Source organism: Nematolebias whitei, chromosome 6, assembly GCF_014905685.2.
Source record: "Nematolebias whitei isolate Nwh7 chromosome 6, NemWhi1, whole genome shotgun sequence".
Lineage (NCBI taxonomy): Eukaryota > Metazoa > Chordata > Actinopteri > Cyprinodontiformes > Rivulidae > Nematolebias > Nematolebias whitei.
In genome coordinates this window covers 21325983-21347726 of record NC_056503.1, presented here as the reverse complement: position 1 = coordinate 21347726, position 21744 = coordinate 21325983, and the positions used below count along the sequence as shown (strand labels likewise).

Below are 21744 nucleotides of genomic sequence, written 5' to 3'. Positions count from 1 at the left end.
CTGTAAACTTTACGTCAAGAAGGCATTGATATGTTAAATTAAAACACGCCTGTAAATTTTACATCAAGAAGGCATTGATACGTTAAATTAAGACACTCAACTGTAAATTTTACATCAAGAAGGCGTCAATACATTAAACATGTACCTGTAAATTTTATGTCAAGAAGGCATTGGTGCATTAAATTGACACCTGTAAATTTTACTCAAGAAGGCAATGATATGTTAAACATGTACCTGTAAATTTTACGTCAAGAAGGCATTGATACGTTAAAACTCACGCCTGTTAACTTTACGTCAAGAAGGCATTTATACGTTAAATTAAGACACTCAACTGTAAATTTTCCACCAAGAAGGCGTCGATACGTTAAACATGCACCTGTAAACTTTACGTCAAGAATGCATTGATACGTTAAATTGAGACATGCCTGTAAATTTTACATAAAAATGGCATCAATACATTAAACATGTACCTGAAAAATCACTGTCAACAAGGCATTGATACATTAAATTAAGACACACGTAAATTTTACATCAAGAAGGCAATGATATGTTAAACATGTACCTGTAAACTTTAAGTCAAGAAGGCATTGATACGTTAAATTAACACACGCCTGTAAGTTTTACATCAAGAGGGCATGAATATGTTAAACATGTACCTGTAAACTTTAAGTCAAGAAGGCATTGATACGTTAAATTAACACACGCCTGTAAATTTTACATCAAGAAGGCATATATACGTTAAATTAAGACGACTGTAAATTTTACACCAAGAAGGCGTCGATACATTAAACATGTACCTGTAAAATTTGTCAAAAAGGCATTGATACGTTAAATTAAGACACACGTAAATTTTACATCAAGAAGGCAATATGTTAAACATGTACCTGTAAACTTTTAAGTGAAGAAGGCATTGATATGTTAGTCATGCACCTGTAAACTTTGTCAAAAGGCATTGATACGTTTAATTAAAACAGGCCTGTAAGTTTTACATCAAGAGGGCATGAATATGTTAAACATGCACCTGTAAACTTTTAAGTCAAGAAGGCATTGATAAATTAAATTAAAACATACACCTGTAAATTTTACGTCAAGAAGGCATTGATACATTAAATTAAAACATGCAACTTTAAACTTTACGTCAAGAAGGCTAACGCATATCTGTAAATTTTACAGCAAGAAATCATTGACATCTTAAAATAAAACGCACATCTGTAAACTACATCAAGAAGGCTTTGATATGTTAAATTATAATATGTACTTGTAAACTTTAATTCAAGTAGGCAATAATACGTTAAATTAAAACACCTGCAAATTACATCAAGAAGGTATTGACACAATATATTAAAACACACACACCTGTAAACTTAACATCAAGAAGGCATTGATGCATTCGATTTTAACATTCATCTGTAAACTTTAAATCAAGTATCGATACGTTAAATTAAAACACTCACCTGTAAACTTTAAATTAAGTATTGATACGTTAAAGCACACACCTGTAAACTTTACGTCAAGAAGGCTTTGATACATTAAATTAAAACATGCACCTGTAAACTTTAATTCAAGTATCGATACGTTAAATTAAAATACTCACCTATAAACTTTACATCAAGAAGGCTTTGATACATTAAATTAAAACATGCACCTGTAAACTTTAATTCAAGTGTCGATACGTTAAATTAAAATACCCACCTGTAAACTTTACATCAAGAAGGCTTTGATACATTAAATTAAAACATGCACCTGTAAACTTTAATTCAAGTATCGATACATTAAATTAAAATACTCACCTGTAAACGTTACATCACGAAGGCTTTGATACATTAAATTAAAACATGCACCTGTAAACTTTAATTAAAGTATCGATATGTTAAGTTAAAATACTCTCCTGTAAACTTTACGTCAAGAAGGCACATGATTGAAAGAAGCCGTGGGCAGGGAGCTGGAGCATGTTTGAACTGACACGAATGTTTTCTATAATTACACTATGCTGGAAGAGTTGTTGGTCCTGTCTCACAGGAGGAACATAACATGATTTTGTCTTTGTTTTTGTTTGAGCTTTTCTTTCCTCATCAATTTCTCATCTCTCAAATTTCGGAAGACATGCTGTCTTGTTTAAGTACATTATATAAAATATATATATTAAAAAAGTTTTTCCAACTTTGTTTATTTTTTTGTTTTGTTTTAAAATATTTTAAGTTTTTCATCTCATGGGAATTTCATTCAGAGGATGATGGGATTGACTGTCAAACAGAATAAAATTATTTTAATCCTGAATTAACAGCTTTTAATCAACATAATTAAAATAGCTGTGGACAAAAAAGCATTGAAGATAATTTGTAAAACTGGAGACATTTAGCTAACAAAGACAGGTTGGCTTAAAAAAATAATTTAGCTGAAGCTTGTAAGAATGAGCTTATTTAATTAATTTGAATCAGTGAAGTCAGGAGCAAACTATGTTCAGTGAAAAGAGAATAATAAAAGTGACATTACTGACTATCCTAGTAATTACTATAGTAAAACTATAGTAATTAAAGTTGGTTACATAATCTCATTAGCTTTCTCTTGGAAATTCCTCATCACATTTTAATTGTTTTGTGTGTAAGTGTTAGTGTGTGTATGTGTGCGCGCGTGTGTTGATCTGAACGCAGAAAAAGCAGCAGGTTTGTGACTCGGCAGCGACCACATGGTGGCCTCACTTTCTGCAGGAAACACAGCGATCGGATGGCTTTTCTTTTACAACTCCAGCACCTCTTCTCATCGGCTCAGGCACAGCCATCACTCTGACCCGGAGTCCTGCTCAGGGCATGGAAGGCCCGGATCAGAACCATTGCACTGATGGACTCCACTGTGGAACTGCCTTCATTGCTATCATGGCCACAAGGGGCTGCTGCTGGACTCGGTGGTGGTGGCGAAGCCATAGACTGAAGCTCTTTGTCGGCCACGCTATAAGCAATGCTTTACAGCTGAACATGCAAGTTCAAAAAGCCCTGACCTCTCCTGTAGGCGTACACTGGCACAACAAGTGCCTCTTTGCTTTTCTGTAAATACCAAAAAGAGAAAAAAGGAGCTTGATGGTGAATGCAGCATTAGCAGGGGAAGCCTGAAGCTTTGTAGTCTTTAATTTGCAGCTTTACCATGTTTTTTTCTGTATATTTGAATGTGATCAATGGTCAGGAATGTCATACCTGATGCTGATGTTAGAACTTTTTTTTTTTTTTGATGCACAGAGGGCAATGAAAAAAAGCAATCTTCAAAGGAAGGACGTTCTAGCAGGCATTTCAAGGACTTTACATTGTGATGGGTGGTACCCATTACAGAATGGTAGCTTATAATATTTGCAACTATAATGTGCCAGTAAACCTTTTTACTGAAAAAGAAATGTCTCCTGTGTGTCCTGCTTTTACACCGTTGGGACACCAACATTCTGCTTTTATATTTAGAGACTTTCAGGCTTTCTGAAGGTCTTAACTAGTTTTAGTATTCATCCATAATAGTTCAGATGTTACCTGGTACTTTTGGGATATGGTATGGTATAAAGTTTATTCATTTTAAAAATACAAAATAGTTTCATAACTATATTAAAAAAATACAAGAGATTTAAAATGAAAGGCAGCAGAAAAAAGAAAAAATATTATATCTGCCCCTTTTTCAAACAATTAGTTCAATCATAATAATCTTCAAGTAACAGAACAAAATTAATAACTAATTTTTCTAATTCTAATACAGATATAAATACAGTAAGTGTCTGACTACATTTTGTATTGCTGTTAAGTTTGAATTTTTTTATTCAAGTCCAGCACCAACTATTTATTTATATATATATTCGCCCCACTCTTGGCCCATGAGCAAGGTCCTTAACCCCACCATGTGCTCCCTAAACAGGTCTCTCTTGAAAATGAGTTCTCGTGGCTCAATGAGACTAACCTGGATAAATAAAGGCTAAATTAAAATATGAAAAAATTTATATATATATATATATATATATATATATATATATATATATATATATAAATTACAATATCATGAAAAAGTTAATTTATTTCAGTAATTCCATTCAAAAAGTGAAAATTGTATATTATATTCATTCATTACACACAGACTGATATATTTCAAATGTTTATTTCTTTTAATGTTGATGTTTATTACTGATAACTAATGAAAACCTCAAATTCAGTATCTCAGAAAACTAGAATATTACTTAAGACCAATTAAACAAAATGATTTTTAGAAATGTTGGCCAACTGAAAAGTATGAACATGAAAAGTATGAGCATGTACATCACTCAATACTTGGGGCTCCTTTTTCCTGGATTACTGCAGCAATGCAGCGTGGCATGGAGTGGATCAGTCTGTGTCACTGCTCAGGTGTTATGAGAGCCCAGGTTGCTCTGATAGTGGCCTTCAGCTCTTCTGAGTTGTTGGGTCTGGTGTATCACAGCATCCTCTTCACAATACCCCATAGATTTTTTATAGATTTATGGTTCAAATCCTGGTCCGGGGGCCTTTCTGGGTGGAGTTTGCATGTTCTCTCTGTGCATGCGTGGGTTTTCTCCAGGTATTCCATTTTCCTCACACAGACCAAATCCGTGCATGTGAGAGTGAATGGTTGGTTGTCTCTATGTGTCCCTGTTCTGGAGACGTGTCCAGGGTGTCCCCGACCACTCGCACAGTGATGGCTGGACATGGGCACCAGTGATCCCCGCAACTCAAAAAGGAAGAAACAGGTAAAAGACAATGGATGGATTCATTCAGGTTTTAACTATAATTGTCCCTTTTTAGTATTTTTTGCAGGCAGCCTTCAGATGCAGTTAATTTCCTGTAGAACTTTTTTGTCCTCCATTTGTTGGTTTTATGAATTTTAGTCACAAACTGCAGCACGTTGTCATGGTCCGCTAAAAAGACTGGACAGAAAAAAGTATACTACAAAATTTGAAAAGTATCTAATTATAAATTGATTTGTTATAAAAGGGAAATTAACCCATTTACAGTTGTATAAAAATGCTGATTAAACATTTGATATTTAAATGTTCCTTCAAAGTGATTGAAAAAGTGGTCGTTCTTTAAAAAAAAAAAACCTGTTTTGTCATTTGTTAAACTGGATCAGGGGTCTGAACTCTGCAGCTCTGGGGCCACTGATGGCTCATGGGCCCCTCTGCAGTGGTTCTTTGTAACGTTGACCCAAAGTAAAATGAACGTGAATTTAATTATGGTGACAAAATGACACTAATGTTGCAAAGACCGATCAGATCAGTTATTTAAGTTGTTACCACATTAAATAATCTGTCCTCCAGCTGAACAGTGCAATCTTTCTCTTAAATCCACCAGAAAAAAATCAAATTATAAATCAAACTCGGATCCAGTTAGTCGATTCACTGATCCAAAACCTTCACCACCAGATGAATGCACTGAATCAATGCAATGCACTGAATCTTAACTTGGTGTCAGTCTCTCATCCTGAGCAGCTCGTTAGTGACCATGAAAAGGACTGATGATTCTATCAGGAAGAAACCTCCAGCAGAACCGGGCTCAGGATGAGTCCACCTCCTACGACCGGCTGGGTTTAGAGGACAGGAGAGACATGAAGTGTTGGTGCAGGGGTGGTTTTTGTGGGAAGTAAAACTGACTGACAGTATTTGTAAAGACAGCAGCAGAGTGAGGATCTGTGGTTGGTTTGTCCTCCAGCTGTCTGAGCCTATAGCAGCAGAACTAAAAGATCGCTCAGGAAACCCAAGCCAACCCTAACTATAGGATTTATCTGAAAGGAAGTAGACTGTGTTAGCTTCATGGACAGAAACGAGTTGGAGCTCTGCCTCATGTTCTACCTTTAGAAACTCTAGGAACCACAAGTAAACCTGAAATCTGAGAGATGTGCTCTGTTAAGCAAATAAGATATTTAATAAAAGATGTAGGTTGTTGAGAGTTTTGTATTGTAAATGGTGAATGGACTGTACTTCTATAGCACCTTCTATCTTATCAAGATGCTCAAAGTGTTTTACAACACACTGTGTCCTCATTTACCCATTCATATAGCACTCACATATCAGAGGTAATGAAGGGTTCAGTGTCTTGCCCAGGGACACTTCTGCATGTGACTGCTGGTGGAATCAAACCCCCAACTCTTGCATTGGAGGACAACTGTGTAAGATTTTAAATCCTGACGGGCAGCCGATGGAGAGAAGCTAAAACTGGAGACAGCTGATCTCTTCTAACTTTGGGTAAGAAAATAATAGAAAAAAGTTCAACTTTGATTAAAAATGACATAAAAGTTGAAACCTTGGGCTAATTAAAGTCATGAATGTATCTAACAAACTTTTTTTTTTAATCTTCGCCATAAAATAATCAAAATACAAGTGTTTAAAATATAAAAGTCAAGTCAAACTTATTTATAAAACACATTTAAAACAGCAGCTGTTGGCAAAGTGCGAAATAAGATCAAGGCAGTAATTAAATAAAAAATATGCAATTAAAAGCATCAAACACAAAAACAATGAGATACTAAAAAAAATAAAAAAAATAAAAAAACCTAGTTGTATTAATCATTCTGACAAATATAAAAACAGCTGCCGTGCTTAAATCAACGAGAATAAATGTTGTCTTTTCTTTAGTCCTCATAAAAACAACTGGCAACAACTGATGATAGTTCTTTAACTTTATGACGTCACAAACCATAATCATGTTTTATGTGTAACTTCATCATTTTGATTTGTGACTCTGGGTAGTTCTAATTGGCAGAAATGTTTTCATGTGCATCAACCTGCAGGGAGCGCAGGTCCAATTAAGTCCGTGGACCGGAAGTTCAGAGGTGCTCACCTTTGGCGCCGGTTCGGTTCGGTCCAATCAGCAGCAGCAGCCCAGCTGTCTTCATTAGTGTGGTCCCGGGCCGCCATGGCTCTCTCTCCGTCCCAGACCTCCAACACGCCCGTGGATAAGTAGCTGCAGCGGCCCAGACCCGGGACAGCATGGCCAAGACCGGGTTCTGCGACTCCAAGCCCCTGCTGGACTTACACATGAAGGTGAGCCGAGCCCAGAACCGAGTCCTGTCAGCCAGAATGAATGACGTCATCAGTCCCAGCATTTATAAATCAGTGCCCTGCACACCTGATCTCCTCTCTGCTCCTTCAGACGGTTCTGATCCAGTTTGGTTTCATTAAATCCACTCAGTGGCTCCTGATCAGGAGGCCTGAGCAGAACCGATCCCGAACCATCAGTAGCAAGGTTCTGAGGTCTTCAAAGAGCACATGGAGAACAGATTGTATTTCTCATCCATTTTATAAAAAAAGTAAAAGTCATCAAATGTAAACTGTTCAAACAGTTTTAGTTTTATTAAAACATGGATAGAGTTTTAGTTCACATGACTAAAAACACTTTAATTTGTTTGCCAATTTTAAAAAGCACATGTTGAATGTCTGTGTAGGATCATGAACCCGTCAGGAACACGTTTGTCTAGTCCGTGTGCATGAGCAGGAAATGTTTCTGTCATACTTCAGAAATGGCCCCCAAACTAAGAGAAATATAAATGTTTGAGTCAGGAGTTGGTTTAGGGGTTGAGCTTTGTAAACCTTGGTGCACAGACCTTCAGGTGGATAAGAGGAGAGCCCATAGAGATCAGGCTGACACCTGTGGGTCTTTAGATTCCTGGCAGCCTGTAGATTAGTCCAGGATGGACCTGGCCACAACAGAACCTTAGTGCAGATGGGTGTGCCTCACATTCTGTTTCATCATTCTAACCCAGAACCATCTCTTTCTGACTAAAGTCCAGGAGGAAAGCTGAAACCAGTTTAATGGTCCAAACCTCGGCTCCTGTTGACCTGTGAGGTGTTGATTCTCTGCAGGACGGGAGGCTGGTGACACAAACCCCTGAAGACATCATCATGGGGCGTCAGGAGGACAACAGGACAGGCTCTGCTGGTAGTTCATTTTTCTTTTTCATTTTAGAGAAGCTTAACTTTCCAAATTCAAAATCTTCTTAAATAACTGTTAAAGGTTTATGACGTAAACATTAAACTTGCTCTGTTTGACACTGTCGGGAGCCAAATTACAGATGGGGCATAGTTTGAATATTTAGTAGTGGTGTTCTGTGGCATTATTAGTAATAAGCATCAAACCTGAAGTAGGAATCACTCGGAACAGTTTCAGTTCAAAACATCAGATTTCTTCAGGAGACGAGTTAACGAGCTGTAAACCAAAGTGCCTTTCTGCAACATTTAAATCAGTCCAGGGTCATTTTTATTGTATTTCATGCAGGAGATATTTACAAATCTTTTACTCTCATTTTTATTTTTTACTTTTTTGCTTTGAGGATGCTGATGGAGAAGTACAGAGAGGGTCAGAAAGAACTCCATCATGTCTTTGTGGATTTAGAAAAAGTACACGACAGGGTGTCGAGGGAGGAGGTGTGGTATAGCATGAGGAAATCTGGAGTGGCAGAGAAGTATGTTCAACTGGTACAGGACTCTGAGCAGCACACCCTATCACCAATTGCTCCCTGGGCACTTTCAATAGCTGCCCACTGCACCACCTGGGGCTGGATGGGTTAAATGCAGAGAGCCAATTTTGCCATTGTATGGAAACATATAATGACAACACATAACGCATTACATTATTGTATGAGGACAGCAGGACAGTGGTGAGATGTGCTGTAGGAGTGATGGATAGCTTCAAGGTGGAGGTGGGAGTGCATCAAGGAGCGGCTCTGAGCCCCTTCTTGTTTGATCTGGTGATGGACCGACTAACAGATGAGGTCAGGCAGGAATCCTTGTGAACTATGATGTTTGCAGATGACATTGTGATCTGTGGTGAGAAGAAGGAACAGGTGGAAGAGAACTTGGAGAGATGGAGGTATGCACTTAAAAGAAGAGGAATGAAAGTCAGCCGCAGGAAGACAGAGTGCATGTGTGTGAATGAGAGGGAGGCCGGTGGAACAGTGAAGCTACAAGGAGCAGAGGTCACAAAGGTGCAGGACTTCAAGTACCTGGGGTCCATTGTCCAGGAAAATGGGGAATGTGGTAAAGAGGTGAAGAAGAGAGTCCAGGCAGGATGGAGTGGATGGAGAAAAGTTTCAGGAGTGAATTTTGACAAAAAGGTGTCGACAAAGGTCAAAGAAAAGTTTGCAAGACGGTGGTAGGATTGAGATCATCAGAGGTACAGCACAGGTTGAACAACTGGGAGATAAAGTTAGAGAGACCAGACTGAGATGGATTGGACATGTCCAGAGGAGGGACAGTGGATATATTGGTAGAAGAATGTTAGAAATGCAGCTGTCAGGAAAAAGACAAAGAGGAGATATATAGATGCAGTTAGAGAGGACATGGAGGAAGTTGGAGTGAGGACAGAGGATGCAGAGGACAGAGTGAGATGGAGGAGGATGACTCGCTGTGGAGACTCCTAAAGAGGGAAAAGCTGGAAGAAGAAGACGACTGTATTTTTTATTTTTTTTATTTTACTTTTTAACATACAAGTCTGTGTCTGTTTACACTGAAGACAGTGGCTATATCCACATGGAGAGCATTCATCCAACAAGTATCTTCCACTTGTTCTGGACTCCAGTCTCTGGAGCAGCAGCTTAAGCAGGGAGGTCCAGACATCTCTTTCCACAGCCAGCTCTTCTGGGAAGACCCCAAGGCGGTCCTGGACCAGCCGAGAGACCTATAGTCTCTCCAGCTTGTCCTGGGTCTTCCCCGGGGCCTCTTCCCAGTCAGGCATGTCCCGAGAACCTCCCTAAGGAGGTGCAATGGGAGCATCCTTACCAAATGCCCAAACCATCTCCACTGGCTCCTCTTGATGTGGAGGAGCAGCTCATCTCCAGAAAACAGCTTTATGTTTCAAAGTTTTCCACTGAGTGGTTTCTGCTGCATATTCTGTGACTCCACAAAACCCCACCTACAAAATATCAAGCTATTCCTGTTGGAGTCAAACCTGAGTGTTTTATTGATGTTAGAGAAACTTTCTTTTTCAACCTTGAAGTTGTGGGATCACTTCAAACTAGCATGGCTCTTCTGACTGATGTGGATCACAAGTGATGACCTTCAAACGAAGTCATGGGTTTTCAGTAGAGCCCTTCAGTCCTGGTCTTCATCTCTTTTCCTTCTTGTGCAGCAGATGAGTGTGGGGAGATCTCCATTGCACTCCTGTACACTCATGGCTTTCAGGGCCTTCCTAGCCTTCAGACTTTGGTTCCCAGCTTCTTGCGACATGAAGTAGAGACAGTGCTCGAGAAACTGGACCTCATTTGGGATCGGACATTCGCCTGGGATATGTTCTTGGACATGATGGTGAGAAACTATGACCTTTAAATGGTTTTGTCTGGAGGGCTGCTCCTTTTTGCTACGCAGCAAGTTTAATTAGACTCTTCTGTTTTTGGTTTTCATTCTGCAGAGAACCCAGTCACAGAACTCTCTTTCCAACGCTAATCTGCCCCATTACTTTACCAATGCTGCTCGAGGTATTCTAGTAGACTGGCTCATTCAAGTACACGTGAGTCTCCCTTCTTCTTCTTGTTGTTGTTGTTTTTCTAATCTAAACAGAAAGGACTAAAGATTATTTAAATTATGTTTTGACTACTACTTCTTTTTATAATGCATTCACTTCTTGCCAGGAGCTGATGCAGTTCCAAGAGGAGACACTCTATTTGGCTGTGCACCTCCTGAACCGTGCGCTGCAGCTGCTGAATGTGTCCACAGCCAACATGCAGCTTCTTGGCGTGGTGTGCCTGTTCATCGCAGCCAAGAAAGAAGAGAGCCTCCTCCCAGAGGTTTGCAGACTCAACAATCCACAGCTCCAAAACTGCAGAGCGCTAACGTTTCTGAGTCAACAATTTGTTGCTGGTTCAATTCAATTCAGTTTATTTATATAGCACCAAGTCACAACAGAAGTCATCTCAGGGCACTGAACAGAAACATTCATGTATAAAAATAATTAACACTATTTATCTGAGGAGCAGACTGCTTTGAATTAATTCCATCACAGAACTCTCCTCTTGAGCAAGCATGAAGGCGACAGTGGAAAGGAAAAACTCCCTGATGAGGAAGAAACATTTAGCAGAACCAGGCTCAGGACAAGCGGCCATCTGCTTCAACCAGCTGGGTTTGAGAGGAACAGGAAGGAGGAACAGATACACAATGGCAGGTTGAGAATCATGTTAAGATAGAAATAGTATCAAATGAAAACTATTCAATTTTAACGATTAATTTAATGAAATGAGGTCAACTTGTCCTCTAGTAGTCTAAGCCTTTAGCAGAATAACAAGCCAACCATAACTATCGGATTTATCAAAAAGGAAAGTCTTAATCCCAGTCTTAAAACTGGACAATGTGTCAGCCTCACGGACAAAAACTGCAAGTTTGTTCCACAAGAGAGGAGCCTGATAACTGAAAGATCTTCCGCCCATTCTGCTTTTGGAAACTCTAGGAACCTCAAGTAAACCTGCAGACTAAGAGCAAAGTGCTCTGTTAGGAAAATATGGAACAATAAGATCTCGTATATACGATGGAGCTAGGTTGTTGAGGGCTTTGTAGGTTAGAAGTAAGATTTTGAATTCAGTTGTGAATTTGACAGGGAGCTAGTGGAGAGAAGCTAAAACTGGAGAGAGATGATCTCCTACTAACTCCAGTTAAAACTCTGGCAGCAGCATTTTGGATCAACCGAAGACTTTTCAAAGAAGTTTTTAGACACCCAGATAAACCATTTCAATAATCCAGTCTAGATTTGACCAATGCATGGACCAGTTTTTCTGAATTACTATTATATAAGATGTTGGTTGAGTTCTGTTGTTAAATATCAGCTACAAGTATTAAAGCCAGATTTGAGAAAAGTTGGTAATATGAGACTTTGATCTCTTGAAGGAAAGCTTTTCATAAGATTTGTCCATGTTTGCTCTGTTCAGGCATCTGGGCTCTGCAGCTTGATGGACCATGCATACACGAAGCATCAGCTGCTGAGAATGGAACGTAAAGTCCTGTCTGTGCTCAAGTTCAATCTGTCCCACTGTCCTGCTCTGCACTTCCTCCTCATCTTTGCTTCTGTAGCTCGCTGTAGCGCTACGGTACGTGTTCACTGTGTGCTCTCGGCCCAGTTCTTTTTGCTTTTAGTCTGAAGCATCGTCTACCCTGACGTCTGTGCCTCCAGGTGGTGTGGATGGCTCGTTATCTGCTGGAGCTGTCCCTCCTGGAGTTCCAGTGTGTGGTGTTTCTGCCTGTGCAACTGGCAGGAGCGGCTCTCTGTTTGGCTCGTCGGGTTCTGCAGGAGCCTCCGACACCAGAGGCAGAGGCTGCCTGGTGTCTGGCCTCCAGCATTCATGTTGGCAGGTGGGTAGTTCTTCCTGTGTATTCATCCTGCATTATAGTAACTTCACCAATGCATCGGTTTCTTATCTTTTCTATAGTTTAAAGTGATAAATGTGCTGTTTTTCAGTGAGGCCGTTCTGCTGAGGATCATGCAAATTCTAGCTGGTGTTGCAGCCGAGGCTCATGAGACCTACTCTACTTTTATTAAATTTTCCTGCCCAGAGACCATGCATGTGAGCAGACACCCAGGTCTGAAGAGCATTGCAGGTCTGTTGGGTGTGTAAATTCTCTGAACTTTTTGTCATTTATGCTGAATTCTCAGTTCAAGACGTGAAGCTCCTTCCTATGATCCAAGTTTCTAACAGAAGCAATAAGTTTCTGTGGTTCCTGAGAAGTCAGTGTGACGGATTTGATGCCAGATGTTGACAGATGCATGCAGTCTGGCAGCATGTGATTTGTCCCACATCATGGCTAACCTGTTTTATGATCTTAGCTTGCAGCCGATGGAGAAAATATTTGAATTGTACTTGATTTGTGTCCTTGTCCTGTCATTTATAGAGAGGCTGTGTGTCAAGTTGAGGATGTTTTAATGTAAAATAAAGTATCTGCTGCTAAGTGTTGAGTTGGCTGGGGTTTTTTTTTTATTTGCATGAGAGGCCTTTCTACAGTTCAGCTGGGTCTGCAGGAACTTCATAGCCATACTGTTCGCTCCACTGTTTCAAACAATAATGCTGGAAAATTATAAAGCCCAAGTTTGTTTAATTATTTTAAATGTAGATTAAACTATAAATATACCAAAAAAGTGTTTTGTGGAAAGGTGCTTTGTTTCCATAAGGAAACGGACATACAGCCAAAGTGTGTGACAAGTTTGTGTACCGGGGGGCCAAGATGGTGTAGAGGCCGGGCAGCCGACTGGGGGCCAAAAAGTCACAGGCTCAACTCCCTGCCATGCCCACATGTCATGGTGTTCCTGAACAAGACACCCAATCCCCAATTGCTCCCCAGGTAGCTGCCCACTGCTCCACCTGGATGCATCTCATGTGTGATGGGTTAAATGCAGAGAACTAATTTTGTTATTCATTGTATTGTGCTATGTGTGGTCATCATACAATGACTACACATAGCACAGATACTAGTAGGTTCCTTTCCTACTCACTAAAATCGGAATCAGAATAAACTTTATCGTTGTACTGAAATACAGTGAAATTATGTTTGTATAATGTAAACTAGATGGACAGATTTAGCCAATAGTTCCAAGAACAATTGGAACAGAAAGACAAATACTGCTTAAGACTTATTTTTCTTCAGGAGTATGCATGAAGCTGATTTTGTGTAGGTGGTTTTGTTTGAAAGCTAGATTTTAAACTTTTGCTGGATTTGCTTGACCATTTAGCCTATGAATTATCCATCCATCCATCTATTATCTTTAACCCGCTTCTTCCATTTTTGGGTCACGGGGGTCACCGGTGCCCATGTCCAGCAATCACTGTGCGAGGGGCGGGGTACACCGGCAACTTTCCGATCCCAAGTTCACCTTCTCAAACCTCTGCCCCACCACTGCCCATCTCTGCTGTTGAAAACAAATGTGGGTAACAATGTTTGTGCTTTATCCAGTACGTCAGAGAATCTTCATTGTTTTAAGAACTCTGTCATGTATCAGTGGACCTCTGCAGTGGCATCTGCTTGTTCAATTCATTCAACCTTTGAATTGATCAAATGCTAGACAAATGAGCACTGATGGGTTTAAATTTATAAAATGTGTTCTCTTATTTTCTGCATTAATAATTGCCTAATAACATTACATGTGGTGGATGGATTTTGTTAGTGATGGTCAAATGGAGCTTTTCTGAAACGCTGAGCTTGGTTTGAAAAAGATTACTGGTAATTACTCAAAACTTTAACATGATTCTCTTTGGCCACATCTGGTGGTCAAAAGAATAAAGAGCAGCTTGAAATGAACTGGCTTCATTCTGGGTGGCCATTCAATGGAGTAGAGATGTTCAACATCATGCCACATTTCTGTATAAAATCAGGTTGTCATACAGGTGCTTTAAACATAACTTTTTTAATGGTTATTTGCTGAATAAATATTTCTGATGAGTAAACTTGTTTAAAATATGTACCATGGCATGATGAGCCTTTACTTGTGGCTTCTTGACATTTGTAAAAGTAACAGATTTTTATAAATCTCATCTGTTTTACAACACAATACCAGTTTAGAGTGACACTTGTGCTGCAAGTTTCCTGCCTCCATGACTTAATGCAATTAACCAGTTTACATTTATCAGATCAGATTGTAATTTATTTCAATATAGTACTTTATATAATTTTTGTAAAAAAAAATTATGTGTAGAAGTGCTCATGTACTGGTAAACTAAACACATAAGGCTGGCTGGCTCCATGTCTCGCTGTATGTCACTTGCTGGTTCGTTATGTTTTGTGCAAATTTACCATCAAAACGTCACAAATTCCAGCGATGATTCACTTTTTCACAAACCATTGAAATGGGTACCAAAGCAGTGATGCAACCTCAGCACTTTCAAAGCTTTGAACATTGATCATCTGACTTTTGCCAAACAAGTCCTGCGCTGGCTGACACAGAGTTTCTAAAGCACTTCATTTTTTAATGTGCAGAATCTTCAGTACGGGAGCATAGAGCTGTCACATGAAGTAAAATTATTGTTGAGCTGTATCTCATAACGATTTCTCGTTATAACGAGATACAGCTCAACAATAATTTTATTTCACGTAACAGCTCTATACTTCTACACTTCAGCTTCAAATGGCCGATTAGTAGATTCTGTGCCATTGGCGCTGCTGACTGATGTGGAACTGATGTAGATGGAGGATCAGTAGATGTGTCCATTGTTGACCTCATGTGTACTGCACATTCAGTAGTCAGTTTGTGCTTTGTCTGAATTGCAGGAATCGATAGGTTTAAATCTTGTGTCAAGTATTGTGGACAATGATAAGAAAATTCAGTTCTCAGATGTGTCATTCTTATAGATGAGGGTGGTAGATGTGTTCTGTCTCTGAGCTTTTGCTGTCACATTGATGGTACTGCTCAGTTTTTCCTGCATTGTGTAAAGCAACATTTTGATTAAGGGAATGACCTTTGACCCTGAGACACTCCTCCTGGGACATTTCTACTGTTGCCTTGCAAAATGATGTGAGCTCTCTTAAACAAAATTCTGCTTGTTTCCTCAGAACAAAGAGGATTACTTTTGGATCTGAGGGATGCCAGAGCAGTTCCATTTATCTATCACATCATACTGTATAAGCATTGTGGCATCAAGAACATGACGTTACAGCTTGTGTCCACCTCCTGGATCAGTTTAATCTCTGCACAGGTCATTTGCTGTTGCAGTCTTTTCCTTAGCAGTACTGCAGGATCTAAAATACTACTTTTTGTGTCCTTGTGTGCAAATCATCTAAGCCAGTTGTTTGATCTAGGGATGTTTTTACCACTAAATTCAGTACATGTACAATGTAGATAACATGTTTCATTTTTACATTTCTGGCAGTGGTTATGACAATTGTTACAGCGTCTGTCACAAAATCTTTAACATTTCCTTCAATGACCCCACTCCACCATGAGGGAATGGTAATACTCAAAAGTACTGTGGTCAATTTTGTATATACATGTATTGGCAAGTAAACTGAGATGCGTGTCCATATTAATACAGGTCCAAATAGCAGAAGTCACTCCATCCATCTACTGCAGTCGAGCCTTGTCCTTGGTCTCCTCTTCATACTCTTCATCCACTATCATCTTCTGAGCCTGTTTCAATGGCAGAGTGTCTGTGAGGTCTGGCTTTCCTCACCCTTGACCCAAAGAGAGCAATCCACCTTTTTCCAACTGAGGAACATGGGCTCAGATTTAGAGGTGCTGATTCTTATCCCATCAGCTTCACACTCAGCTGTGAACTGCTCCAGTGAGAGCTGAAGATCACTGCACAATGACACCAACAGGACATCACCATCTGCAAAGAGCAGAGATGGAATCCTGAGGCCACCCAACTGTACTCCCTCTGACCCTGGCTGCACTGAGAAATTATGTCCATGAACGTTATGAACAGAATAGGTGATATTGAGGGTCCAACTTACTGCCAGCAATATGAACTAAACTCTTGCACTGCTTGTATAAGGACCGAACAGCCCATACCACGGTCCCCAATCCCATACTTGCGGAGCATCCCCCACATTTTACCTCAAAGAGCACGGACTTCTCCAAGTCCACAAAACACATGTAGACTGGATGGGCAAACTCCCATAACCCCTCGAGGACCCTAGTGAGGGTAAAGAGCTGGTTCAGTGTTCCATGGCCAGGACGGAACCCGCATGGTTCCTCCTGGATCTGAGGTTCGACCAATGATCGGACTCACTTCTCCAGTGCCCCTAAATAGACCTTACCAGGGAGGCTAAGGAGGGTGGTGCCCCTGTAATTGGAGCACACCCTCTGGTCCCGTGGAAAAAAAGGTTTGAGCATTTATGTTTACAATTCAAACAAGAAAACCGAAACTCGTGCAACATGTAGTATAACACACCTCTAAAATGATACTACTCACTTCAATGTAAACTGTAAAGTTTCTTTTTTCTTTTTGTCACATATACAGTAGTTGTACACACACATCAGTGACCACACGCCTGTGAGGAGAAAAAACAGATGAGGCACATAAAATGTGTCTGAATTGCCTTAGGGCCACTTCTATCCTCACTGAGAAGAAAGATCAGCCAACTAATTCAGAACAACTCTGCTGTAATGATTCCCCAGATCAACATGGTGCAGACAGTGACATACAGTATCTGTCATGACATGTTCATAAAGAGCTGCATTAAGTTGAGTGTAATTATGGAACAATGGCAGCTGTGGTGCTGCAGGAGATCTTCACTAGAAGAACTGGGAGGCTTGTTCTGTGTTTACAGTAATCATAGGGATGTGTAAAGTTGGAAAATTTTCAGTCTAGTGCTACACTGGCAAAATTCAAGACAACCACAGTTTCACACACAATCACTCCTCTTTGTGTGTCAAACACATTTTTACACTCCACAAACTTATTTAGGAGCATCTCTGACTCACGTTCCTCATTTTCATGCATGTAGACATAATTCTTGATCGTGCAGAGAGAAAACTCTAACATGCAGGGCATATCTGCATCTGTTTATATTTTTAAATTGAAGCAATTGTCGGGGAGGAGTCTGAAGTATAATCAGTTCCACGTTCATCAGGATGTAGAGGATGTAGAGGTGAACAGAACAATGCATGCACATGATTTGATAAATTGAATATTTCAAGGCAATAACACTTTTCTGATTTTTTTTTTTTACCTACGCCAACTTAAAAAAAAAAAGTAAGTAACTCACTTGAACCACTGACTAGTAATGATATGGTGAAAACCTCCAAATCTTAGGCCATGGTTAGTCAAAAGAGTGGATTGCTCTCTTCGGGTCGAAGGTGAGGTTCTGCCTCAAGTAGAGGAGTTCAGGTATCTCGAGGTTTTGTTCACGATTGAGGGGAGAATGGAGCGTGAGATTGACAGATGGATTGGTGCAACATCTGCAGTATTGCGGACTCTGTGCCGGTTCTTTGTGGTGAACAGGGAGCTGAGCTGTAAGGGAAAGCTCTCTGTTTACCGGTCGGTTTATGTTACTATCCTCACCTATGGTCACAAACTCTGGGTAGTGACCGAAAGAATGAGATTGTGGATACAGGCGGTTGAAATGAGTTTCCTCTGCAGGGTAGCTGGACTCTCCCTTAGAGATAGGGTGAGAAGTTCAGTTATCTGGGAGAGACAGTAGAACCGTTGCTCCTCCACATTGAGAGGAGCCAGTGGAGGTGGTTTGGTCATCTGGCAAGGATGCTCCCTGAACACCTCCTTAGGGAGGTGCTTCGGACATGACTGGGAGGGGACCCTGGGGAAGACCCAGGACTTGCTGGAGAGATTTCTTGTCACGAGAACAGAATACCCAGAGTTGAAAGGAACTGAGAATGATACACTTACACAAGATGAATTCAAGAAGCATGGATTGTTTATTAAAAAAATACAGTTTTGTTTTTTCTTCTTCTTTCGGCTGCTCCCTGCATTAGGGGTCGCCACATGCCGGATGCCCTTCCTGACGCAACCGCAGACCACCGAGCTACCACAGCCCTCTGTGTGGAGCAGAGAGCTGCTATCTAGGACAGCCGGAGGAGCAGATGGTGGGGGTTAAGGGCTTTGCTCAAGGGCCCAGAGTGGGATGAATGAGGGTGGGGGCAGGTGTAGGTGCGTCACCTACCCCACCCACATTTTTGATGTTGTCGGTACCGAGGCTTGAACCGGCAATCTTCCGATCACAGGCCCACCTTCTCTAACCTTTGCACCACCACTCCCAAACACCTTTCTTAATTAAAGCTGCCTGTCACCTGCAGTCCAACAACAACAACAATAACAAAAGTTTCAGATTCAGAGAGAAAATCTGTTTTATGAGGTTATGATGCAGAAAAACATAAAAACTGTTATAATTCAATGCAAAATATGTAGATTTTATGGATTTTGCTCAAGAGAGCAAAGCTCCCAAAATATAAACACTAAACATGTCATATTCAGATATGTTATTTATTCTTAATTTATTGTGAACTAACTCAAAGTTATGCAGTAAGCACAGGAAAAATATTTGAACTATAAAATACAAACAATAGAAAACCTCTGAACTGAATGCAAGTTTAACCAAAAAAAAGCCTTGAAGACCAAACTCAACACGCTTGTGGAGGCTTTTCCCTTGTTTGTTACAGCTTTGTGTTTAGATTTCATGACAACAGAACACCATCTTGTTAAAAGCAGCAGATCAGCTGAAATGATCCATCCATCCATCCATCCATCCATCCATCCAGCTTTTGCTTATTCCAAAGTTGAGTTGTGGGGCAGCAGCTTGAGCAGGGAGGTCCAGACACGTCTTTCCACAGCCACCTCTTCTGGAAGGACCCAAAGGTGTTCCCAGGCCAACTGAGAGACATAGTCTCTCCAGCGTGTCCTATATTTGCCCTGGGGTGTCCTCCCAGTTGGACATGCTCAAAGCACCTCCCCAAGGAGGAATCCAGGGAGCATCCTTACCAGATGCCCGAACCACCTCAACTGGTTCCTCTCGATGTGGAGGAGCAGCAATTCTACTCCTGAGTCTCTCCAAGATAACTGAACTCCTCAACCTATCTCTAAAGGAGAGTCCAGTTACTCTGTGGAGGAAACTCATTTCAATTGCCTATATTCATGATTTCATTCTTTTGGTCACTACCCAGAGCTCATGACCATAGGTGAGGGTAGGAACGTAGACCGACCAGTAAACAGAGAGCTTTGCTTTACAGCTCAGCTCTCTCTTCACCACATTGGACTGGTACAGAGTCCACAATATAGCAGATGCTGCACCATTCCGTCTGTCAATCTCACGCTCCATTCTTCCCTCACTCATGAACAAAACCCTGAGATACCTGACTCCTCCACTTGAGGCAGAACCTCACCCTCGACCTGAAGAGAGCAATTCACCCTTTTCCGGTTAAGGACCATGGCCTCAGATTTGAAGGTACTGATTCTCATCCCAGCCGCTTCACACTCGACTGTATGTCCTTCTTTTGTCCCCTATGGGCAGTCATACGGCTGCAAACTGTTCCAGTGAGAGCAGAAGATCATACCATGAGGATGCCAACAGGACCACTTCATCTGCAAAGATGGAATCCTGAGGCCACCGAACCGAAAACTCTCCACCCCCTAGCTGCACAGAGAAATTCTGTCTATAAAAGTTATGAACAGAATCGGTGACAACGGGCAGCCATGGAAGAGTCCAACTCCCATCCTGAAGGGGTCTGACTTGCTACCGGCAATGCGAACCAAACTCTTGCACCGCTTGCATAGGGACTAAACAGCCCATAACAATGAGCTCCCAATCCCATATTCATGGAGCACCCCCCACAGTGTACCCCGAGGACCACAGTCGAATGCCTTCTCCAGGTCTACAAAACACATGTAGACTGGATGGGCAAACTCCCATGACCCCTCAAGGACTGAGGGTAAAGAGCTGAAAATATCTATCTATCTATCTATCTATCTATCTATCTATCTATCTATCTATCTATCTATCTATCTATCTATCTATCTATCTATCTATCTAGCTATCTAGCTATCTAGCTATCTAGCTATCTAGCTATCTATCTAGCTATCTATCTGGCTATCTAATCTAGCTATCTATATATCTATATATATACTTTTTTTTTATTTATTCACAATTTGGTGCTAATGAAAAGAGACAAACTTATTGCAAAAGTTTATTTTCAAATTAAAGGAGAACTTTGTCACCGGATTTTTTTTTTTGTGGACTCATGAAATTGCAGATTTTGTAGAGTTTATGTAATTTCTTGTGACTGCATCAAAAACGGCTGCAGTACTTCCGTTTCCATGGTCTGCAGCTCCATTATTTTCATTGGGGTTCTGGAGTTGTCAAAGACTGGTTGGCATAGGAACTGGAGTCGCTGCAAAAAGAAAAAGAACAAATGTTTAACAATTACAACTTAAATATACAACTTTTTTAAATACATATTTTCCACAATATACTAGTCAATCTCTTAGAGCTACCTCAGCCTGAAATTGTTAAGATTCTGGTGTGTGGTAGAACCCATGTGCAGGCAGGACTCGGAGAGACTCAGGATTTTAAAGTAGAAAGGTATATTTAATAGGAAAAACAAATGCTGACTTGCAGCAAACTTACATTATCTCGGGATAACACAGGAGAATACAGAACCTCATTCAAGACAATGACCAGATAACGAGGAACACAACAATGCAGATTTATATAGGCTACACACACTAATGACAGAACATGACAAACACCTGGGGGGGGGGGGGGGTAGAGAATCAGGAGCAGGTGGGGACGCAGGAGCTAGGACGGGTCACAAGAAGGAGACACATGAAACACAATCCTTACAGTATCTCACCCCCCCCCCACACCCCCCCAGGATGTCCCAGGACCATCTCACATAACTCAGGTGGGAGGAGGGGGAGCCAAGAGGATGGCGGGCACAAAGGAAAAATGTGAAAACAAAAACTGACAGGGTACACCTGGGACCAAAAAACACAAAAAGTTAAATACAGAAAACAAAATTTCAGGCTGACAGCCAGGGTACCATCCAGAACCAGGGCAAAAGTTCAGGCGGGTGGCCTGGAGACCGTCCCTAATGGGCCAACACTTCAGACGGGCGGTACAACACTTTAGGCGGGTAGCCAGGAGATCTTCCAGCATGGGGCAGGAGCTCCAGTGGGCAACCAGAAAACAGTCCATCACTTGGCAGAATCTTTGTCCGCTCGGAACATCTCCGACTTAGGGCGAAAGGAAGTAAAGAGACCGGTGGAGAGACCACAACGGCAGGTGAAGAGACCAGTGGAGAGGCCACGACGGCAGGTGAAGAGACCAGTGGAGAGGCGACGGCAGGTGAAGAG

At 40.9% G+C, this 21744-nt stretch overlaps 3 protein-coding genes across 3 annotated transcripts in view; 2 read left to right on the top strand and 1 right to left on the bottom strand.

The window, feature by feature from the left end:
- Positions 1 to 3365, top strand: part of akt2 (v-akt murine thymoma viral oncogene homolog 2) — a 34341-nt gene extending 30976 nt beyond the window's left edge. Inside the window, exon 14 of the mRNA XM_037677441.1 lies at positions 2607 to 3365. Coding sequence (XP_037533369.1) covers positions 2607 to 2671 — 65 coding nt within the window. The 3' untranslated portion in view covers positions 2672 to 3365. The remainder of the gene's footprint in view (positions 1 to 2606) is intronic.
- A 3540-nt stretch (positions 3366 to 6905) lies between these two features.
- LOC119410838 (cyclin P) lies at positions 6906 to 12567 on the top strand. The gene is made up of 8 exons (XM_037677759.1): positions 6906 to 7015; positions 7835 to 7910; positions 10098 to 10273; positions 10377 to 10475; positions 10597 to 10752; positions 11884 to 12042; positions 12126 to 12304; positions 12411 to 12567. Exons 1-8 carry the CDS (start codon positions 6962 to 6964, stop codon positions 12565 to 12567), a joined length of 1056 nt encoding a protein of 351 aa, XP_037533687.1. The 5' UTR covers positions 6906 to 6961.
- A 3431-nt stretch (positions 12568 to 15998) lies between these two features.
- LOC119410836 (sodium- and chloride-dependent GABA transporter 3-like) overlaps positions 15999 to 21744 on the bottom strand; it is a 52929-nt gene continuing 47183 nt past the window's right edge. Inside the window, exon 10 of the mRNA XM_037677758.1 lies at positions 15999 to 16064. Within this exon, the coding sequence (XP_037533686.1) occupies positions 15999 to 16064 (66 nt within the window). The remainder of the gene's footprint in view (positions 16065 to 21744) is intronic.